Here is an 8,128-nt window from a genome sequence, read left to right on the forward strand (position 1 = left end):
GTCCCGGTCCGGTGCGGGGGCAACACCGAGGGTTGCGATCCGTTGCCGGACACGGAAAAAAGACAAAAAAAAAAAAAAAAGGAAAACTATTCTCATTCACTCGATGACATTGGGCAAAGCTTTTTTTTTTTTCCTTTTGGCTGCTGGCCGGTATGGTGGTCTGAACCCTTGACCCTGGTGTTACGAGGCTGCACTATAACCATCTAGCCAGCCTGACTTTGGGCAAAGCCTTAATCTCTTTAGACTATATCTCTCTTTTTTTTTTTTTGGTGGGGTATGGGGATCTGAACCCTTGACCTTGGTCTCGTAACACCACACTCTAACCAGTTGAGCTAATCGGTCAGCCCTGGACTGTATCTCTAACTATAATAATAATAATAGATAACATTTATTCAGGCCACCTCTCTGCTTAGGCCCTTTACATGCATTATCACATTTAATCCTCACAACTGCCTTCTGAAGTAGGTACACACTATTACCCCCATTTTAAAGATGAAACATGGAGCTGGCCAGTTAGCTCAGTTGGTTAGAGCATGGTACACCAAGGTCAAGGGTTTGGATCCCCATACCAGCTAGCTGCCAAAAAAAAAAGTTATTTAAAGATGAAGAAACTGAGGCACAGAGAGGTCCAGTAACCTGCTCAAGGTCCCACAACTAGGAAGTGGTAGGGCTGGGATTCCAGCTGAGGCTGCCTCCTCCTGTGCAGGGAGAGGTTGGTGCCCCTTTGGCACTGTCACTACAAGCTTGTGTGCTTTCTGATCTGGAAGTGTGGCCTGTGACAGCTCTCAGAGCCATTTACACCTTGTGGAATGATTGACCTGATCATTATTACACTCTCATACAAATGAGAAGTCTACAGCCAGAGCTGTAAAGGGACTTGTCCGAGGCCACTAGCAAATCAGGGACTCTGTCTCCTAGGCCTTTCTGCTTCCCCTCTTCGGGGGAGACACTGGGTGCTTCCTTACCCATTGGTGGGTGTCAGTGACCGGCTCCTTTTGCTGTCCCAGCTAACAAGGGCTGTGGTGTGTGGATGATGTCGTCCAGCCTGCCCCACGTCACCAGTAACCATGTCAGCTACAATGGCCTGTATGGAGTGGCAGTGTTTAGCCAGAAGGATGGCTCCAGCGAGTTCCCTGGAGGCCACGGGGCCCAGGAAAACTTCAGTGAGGATGGGGATGCCATCCTCTGGGAGACAGAGCTGGAGAAGGAGGATGACCCGCTGCGCCGGCCCGTCACCATAGCTCTTGTTGAGTCTAACAGTATTAATCACAACGGAGGTGAGTGTAACCCCCCAGCCTCTGCTTGAGAACCTTTCCTGGCTCCCCACTGTCTTAAGAGTCCTCTGCAGACTGGTCCCAACTTGTCCTCCCAGCCTCATCAGCCACTTCTTTCTGCCATTTACCTGATCCCCAAGTCCCCTGGACTTGTTCTCTAAACGTGAATCCATTCTTTGCTAACCCCTACCTGCCATGACTTCGCTCATGTTGTTTCTCATGCCTGAAATTCCCTTTCTTCCATTCACACGTCCCAAACCAACTTGAACCTGCTGTGCATGCACCCCTCTGTCCTTTCCTTCTTTGAATTGTGTTCTCTCCCCTCCGCAATGGCACTTGTTATAGGGCCTGGTGGCTGTATTTATTTCTGGGGCTGTTTCATCAACTCTGATAGGCTGTGAAATTGAGGCAAAGAACTGAAGCCCACTCATCTCGGTGCCCCCTGCCCCTGCAGTACCAAAGCACTCCTGGCACACACATTTTTAATCAGTTGTAAGGCACATTTTTCACATTTTAACATCGCTGATGAGGCGCGTCTTGCAGTCTATGGTGTACCATGGTTTAACTGGCAGTGGTTTTTCTTTCTTAGAGATGCAGAAAATAAGAGTGTGTTTTAAATCAATGTTATCTTAAACCTGATTTTTAAAAATGGTAATTGGTGGTTGATAGTTCTTGAATTTAAAAAATATATATCTATTGTGGAATTCATCTAAGCTCAGGGCTCCCAAGCCTGGCTGATTATTTAGTCACTGTTGGGGGTGGGGGGTGTGATGGAGGAAGGCTCATTAAGAATAGATTCCTGGGCCCAGGTAAGTGCTTCCCTCTGGGAGTGGCAGAGAGCACGGAGACCAGTAGCCAGCAGCCCCAGCCCACTTATCCAGAAAATGAATTCTGTCCCCTCCCAGTTCAGGATTTTTCCCATGTGGCCATGCTGTCTAGTAGGACAGGCAAAGCTGTACAAATTCATAAATACTTATTTTTGCTGTTCTCAACCAAGCCTGGAGAAACCGGCCCCATAAATACTTATTTTTGCTGTTCTCAACCAAGCCTGGAGAAACAGCAAGCACCTGCCACCAGGAAGTTCAAACTTACAGGCTCATGACTCAAACTGCTCCCATGTGATCCCAGTCGCTGTTCTCAACCAAGCCTGGAGAAACAGCAAGCACATGCCACCAGGAAGTTCAAACTTACAGGCTCATGACTCAAACTGCTCCCATGTGATCCCAGTCATTGTCCTCGCAGCACTGCCCCAGTCCCTCTAGTTTTTGCAGTGGGTGGATGTGTCTACTACAGGCCCTTCCTCCTTCAGCCCTACCCCAAGCTCTGACTGCTAGGCTCTCTCTTCCTGACAAGCCATGGGGCTCCGATCTTGCTGATTTTGTGCTTTTTTTCTGCATACACATAGTATCTGTAAGCATACACAATGCCAGACACCATTTTTCCTTTCCAAAATTTCTAACACTTTATAGATGCATTATTACGTAGCTTAATAAATTTTTCTACTCAGAAATTATAGAATTGCCCTTATGAATAAAATTTCCCAAATCAGTAGGGAGGCAGATTCCAGCTCAACGTGGGAGGGAAAACAAAACAAAACAATGTTCTAGCAGGCGGAGCTGTCTGTCTAGAGGTGGCTGAGCAGCCTTGAGGAGGGGGTGAGTGCCCCGTCAGAGGGGGTGTAAAGAGCAATTGGATGATGATGTTTGAGGAAGCATTCAAGCACAAGGCTAGAGCCTGGGCCAGAGGACCATCGAAGCTGAAGGAGTCTTCCCACATCATGTGTCCCTGGCTACATGTAGTAAGCAGTTAGTGCAGAAGGAACAGAGTTTTCCTGGTGCTCCTGGTTTCCTCCTGCTGTTTGTCATCAGCTTAGAAGCTGCAAACCCAAAGGCTGGTTCTGAGCATCACTGCCGCCTCTTCCCCACCCCTCTTCTGGGGTGCGAAATTCAGGGAAGGATTTTCCTCACTAGTGTTGTCAGGGCTGACCCTGGGTCCACACTGTGTCTTCCCTGTTCCCCAACCCCTCTGCCCATAGCCTCGGGACTCTATGTCCAGAGCAGTGAGGCACTGCACGTCATCACCAATGTGATCCATGCTAATGGGGACAGAGGCATCACTGTGGCCCAGAGCAGCCAGCTCACCCGTGTGGCCAACAACAGCATCTCCTGCAACCGCCAGAGTGGGATCAAGGTTGAGGCCCAGTGCAAGGTGGAGCTACGGGGCAATGGTATCTATGACAACAGAGGCCATGGCATCATCACCAAGGGTGACAGCACCATTGTCATTGAAAACGACATCATTGGCAACCGGGGCAGTGGGCTGCAGCTCCTGCCCAAGTCTGACACTAAGGTGAGTGTGTGTGCATGTGTGTTAAGTGTGGAGCCAACACGGGGCACAGCCGTGGACAGTCCTTGTGCCCTCTGCTGGGAAGCAGAGCCACAGCACTCAGCACTGCAAGGGACATCATCCCTCCTGCCAAAACGGCCTGGGAGATGTGGGTGGGACTTCACACACAAGGGGGCATATGAAGGATGGCACTGAGGGATGAACAAGAGTTCACCAGCAGGAAGCTGGGAGGGGTGGGTGTTGCCTCCTAGATTCATGGTGTTGGAAGCCTCCTGAGGTATCTTCCTGATGTCCAGGTCAAGGTCAGGGCTATTTCAGTTCTCTTTCCCTAACAGAATAATCTTGCACAGGACCTGGTATGCAGTAGGTGCTTAATGAGAGAAATCTTACCTCAGGGTCTTTGTACACACTATTCTCTGTGTGCCTGGCATATCCCTTGCCCCCTTTTAAAATCTTAGTCCTACAACTTAGCTGTCACTTTTTTTAGAAAGACTCTGGTCCCCCCATAGAGGGAACTGTTTGAGGTGCCCCTTTTCTGTATTCATGTGGTGCTTATGTCCACCACAGCACTTTCCACAGTGCTTTGTATCTGTTCCTTTACCTATTTGTCTCCCCGACAGGGCTGTGAGCTCTGAGAACCTTTTATGCAAAGCACTGTGCTGGGTGCTGGGGTTTCAGTGTCATGCCAAACAGACCCGGTCCCTGCCCTCATGGAATTATGATCCCAAAGGTTCTTCTTAGCTCTGCAACTTTGTGAGTCGGTGACTTTGGCAAAGAGTAAAGAATTCTTTGCCCCTGAGCACTGTGGGAGCAGATGGAGAAAGAAAGGCACACTGTTGCCTCATTTGGGTTGCCAGGGGCCCTGGCTTCTGGCACCACCTCCCCTCTCTGCCAAGCCTTTGCACATCATTTTTCTTCTTCCTAGAACAACTCTCCCCTGCTCTGTACCTGATAAACTCCTACAGCTTAACCATCACCTCCTCCAGGAAGCCTTGCCTGGTTCCCCAAAGCTGGTCTCAATACCCTTCTCTGAGCTCCTATGGCTCTATGCTGACCTACCTAGCATATTCTTATCCCTCAGTCCTATAACCGATTACCTGGCTTCCCCAAGAGTCTGTGAGTCCCCGAGGTGTGACAAGCTCTGACTGCCTCTCCCAGGTAATAAAGAACCGGATCCACTCATTCCGGGCCTATGGCATCGCCGTGCGGGGCCGCGCCAAGGCCCTGGTGCAGGAGAACATCATCTTCCAGGGCAAGACCAACAAGACCATCTTTCAGCAGATCTCAAACAACCGAGAATGCATCATGCAAAACAACAAGTTCCTGGTCTTCAAGAAAAAGTGAGTGCCTGGGGTTGCCTGAACCAGGCTTCTAGAACCACAGTGAGGTAGGTCACTAGGGAAGCCAGGCCCAGCCCCAGTGATTCTACAATGAAGCAAGCTGCCCTTGCTCCCTGCAATCCTGCCAGCTTTCGGCTTTGGTCAGATAAAGGCCTGTGCTTGGGTTGTGTCAGGCCCGGGCTGAGGACCTGCACCTGACTCCCTGGGAGGGAACAAGCTTTTTTTTTTTTTTTCCTTTTTGTCTTTTTTTTTCGTGTCCGGCAACGGATCGCAACCCTCAGTGTCGCGCCCGTACCAGACTGGGACCGGCAACGGGATCGCAACCCTCGGTGTTGTGCTCGCACCTCGCTCAGCCAGTGAGCGGGAACCGGTCTGTATGTGGGATCCGAACCCTCGCCAGGAGTGCCGCTGCGCTCCCAAGCGGTGCACTGTAGCAGTGCGCCACCGGGCCGGCCCCGGGAACAAGCTTTTTTTTTTTTTTTTTTTAAAAGATGACCGGTAAGGGGATCTCAACCCTTGGCTTGGTGTTGTCAGCACCACGCTCAGCCAGTGAGCAAACCGGCCATCCCTATATAGGATCCGAACCCGTGGCCTTGGTGTTATCAGCACCGCACTCTCCCGAGTGAGCCACGGGCCGGCCTGGAACAAGCTTTTTTAAGAGTCTGGGAAATGTGGTTTCAAATCTCTGCCCTGCCGGTTACTGGCTGTGTGACCTTGGGCAAGTTACTTAACATCTCTGAACCTTAGTGAAATTCAGTTAATAATGTCTACTTTGTAGCACCAGTTTAGGATAATGTAAGTTCATGTGACTGAGCTGAACATCTGAGTTACTACAAAAACACTAGTTGCTGCTGCTGCTATACTTGTTTCTAGGGCCTGTGCCTTAGTGTACCACAGCTGCCTCCTGCTCACCTTCTCCAAAACTCATCCTTTCATGTTCCCCATTTTGATGACGTTACTGTCATCCATTCAGTGCTCTGGCAACAAAACCTTGCCAACTCCTTGTCCTTAACACCGAAGTTCAATTAGTCACCAGGTCCTCTTGATTTTGCTTCTAAAGTGTTCTTGTATCTGGCACCTCCTCCCCAACGCTGTCACCCTACTTCAGGTGTTAGCACCTCACCCTGACCTATGACCCCATTACCAGGACAGTTGTTCCAGACATATTTGGATGAGCTCTGTTCTTTTTTTAAAAAATTGAAACACATTTGACTGTATGTGTCTGTGGGGTACAGAATTGAATTTCAATACCTGTGTGCTATATGTGATGCTCAAATCAGGATAATGAGGGATGGGCTATGTTCTGACTGGTTAGTGCTTTGCTATACTCCTTGTAAAAATAATAATGATTACTTTTTTTTTTTAAGGACTACACAAATTTTTTTGTTTTTTTAAGAATTATTATTGAATCATAATTGATTATACATAGTTTGGGGGTTCAACGTTGACATATGTTGATCAAATCAATATTACTAGCATATATATTGTTACAAATCGTACTTATTCTTTATGCCCCTTGTCCAATCTCTCCCTATCCCCCCTCCCTCCCCCTCCTCCCTCTGGTAACCATAGACTTCTTCTCTCCTTCTGAAAGAGTAATGGTTACTCTGTTGATTTCTTGCCTAGATGATCTGTCCAGTGCATTCAGGACCCCCAGTATTATCGTAGAGCTGATGCTTCTTCTGTCATTCTGGAATAGGCTTTGTGGAGAGAGACATCCTCTTCTTTTCTTTGGTCTCTGCTGGTGACTCTCCTTGTGTCAGTGCATTGCAGTGACTGGCGGACCATCTGCGTGGTGGTTGTGGCATCTAGCTGCTTTCACAGCAGCCGTGGTTATTGTGGTGGCTGTGGTGGGCCACCCACATGGAGGTGATGTTTTGGGCATGCTCCTTGGCACTGGCGGTGTGCCTGGTTGTGGGGGGAGGGGGGCCCCAGTCTCCAGCTCCATACCTCAGGTCCCTGGGTGGGCCCCAAGGCGCTGGTGGTGTGCCTGGGCCGGAACTAATTTTCTGTCCTTTGCTTACTTCTAAAATGGGGGAACTTGCTCTGGGGACCAGTACTTGAGCTCTGTGGTTCAGCTAAATTGCTGCTTTGCTGCTGATTCCCTAGGGAAGGCTTTGTGTGCAGCTCAGGTTTTAATGGTTGACCTTATAGGTACTTCCAGCTCTCCAGAGACCTGGTGCACCTGGGTTATGTAGAAACTCTGATCTGGGCCTGAGTCTTTTCATCAAACTGCACCCCATGCAATTCTGCATTCCTGAGCAGTCTCCTCTGAGTGGTCCTTCACTGATTGGGGTGCTGGTCAGCTGTCTTTGCTGTGCCCCAGTGTTCCCCTAGTGAACGCATCTCCCCCAGCATGCTGCAAACACTTCCCATGGGACAGGCTGTGCACCTGTCCCTTGCGATGACTCACCTGCCTCTTGAGTGGCTCCTTTTTTTCAGTTGTTGTGGCTCCTCTCTTCTGTGTGGGTCCACATGAACCCTGTTAGTAGTCTTGCTGGCCTGGGAGCCACCAAGGCCCTCTTCCCCTGCGGCCTCCGAGCAACTCCATCTGAAGGGCAGAGCTGCGGCTTTTGCTGGCTCCTGCTTCTTACGCTCAGCAGCTCCAGCCTTAAAGTGGCTGTGGCACAAAATGGTTGGAGCAGTTTTTTCATTCTCTCATCATGGCGTCTCCCACCTTCATGCACTCTGTAGGTCTCCCCTCCTCTTTCCTTGAGCCTTAGTAGCCCCGGTGTGGCTGTTGTTGCTTTTTTATAGTTGTAAATTGGTTGATTTGTGGGAGAGAGTGACGCTGGGGACTGTCTATTCTGCCATTTTGACTGGAAGCCCATAATGATTATTTCTGTTGTTATTCCTATAGCTCTTGCACTGTCCTGTTGCAGCAGCCTCTTGCCTGGTCTCCCTGCCATTGGGCCACCTCCTACTCCTCTCTGCAGTCTGTCCTATTTATACTGCCAGGTTAATCTTTCTAAATGTGACATCTGAGCTCAGTTGGTTAGAGCACAGCCTTGTAACACCAAGGTCATGGGTTCAGATCCCCTAACTGGACAACTGCCATAAAAAATAAATGAATGAGTCCTCTGGTCATGTCACATCCATGATCAAAAACCTCTGATGGATCCCTGTTTTCTATAGTAATGATCGCCACCCTTTTTGTATTACACACAC

General features: G+C 49.4%; 1 protein-coding gene across 1 annotated transcript in view; it reads left to right on the top strand.

Annotated features, from left to right (window-relative positions):
- FBXO10 (F-box protein 10) overlaps positions 1 to 8,128 on the top strand; it is a 31,644-nt gene that overhangs the window by 20,002 nt on the left and 3,514 nt on the right. The window contains exons 7-9 of the mRNA XM_008587333.1: positions 1,008 to 1,277; positions 3,310 to 3,623; positions 4,779 to 4,960. Coding sequence (XP_008585555.1) covers positions 1,008 to 1,277; positions 3,310 to 3,623; positions 4,779 to 4,960 — 766 coding nt within the window. The remainder of the gene's footprint in view (positions 1 to 1,007; positions 1,278 to 3,309; positions 3,624 to 4,778; positions 4,961 to 8,128) is intronic.

This window comes from Galeopterus variegatus, unplaced genomic scaffold (genome assembly GCF_000696425.1).
Source record: "Galeopterus variegatus unplaced genomic scaffold, G_variegatus-3.0.2 Scaffold11, whole genome shotgun sequence".
Lineage (NCBI taxonomy): Eukaryota > Metazoa > Chordata > Mammalia > Dermoptera > Cynocephalidae > Galeopterus > Galeopterus variegatus.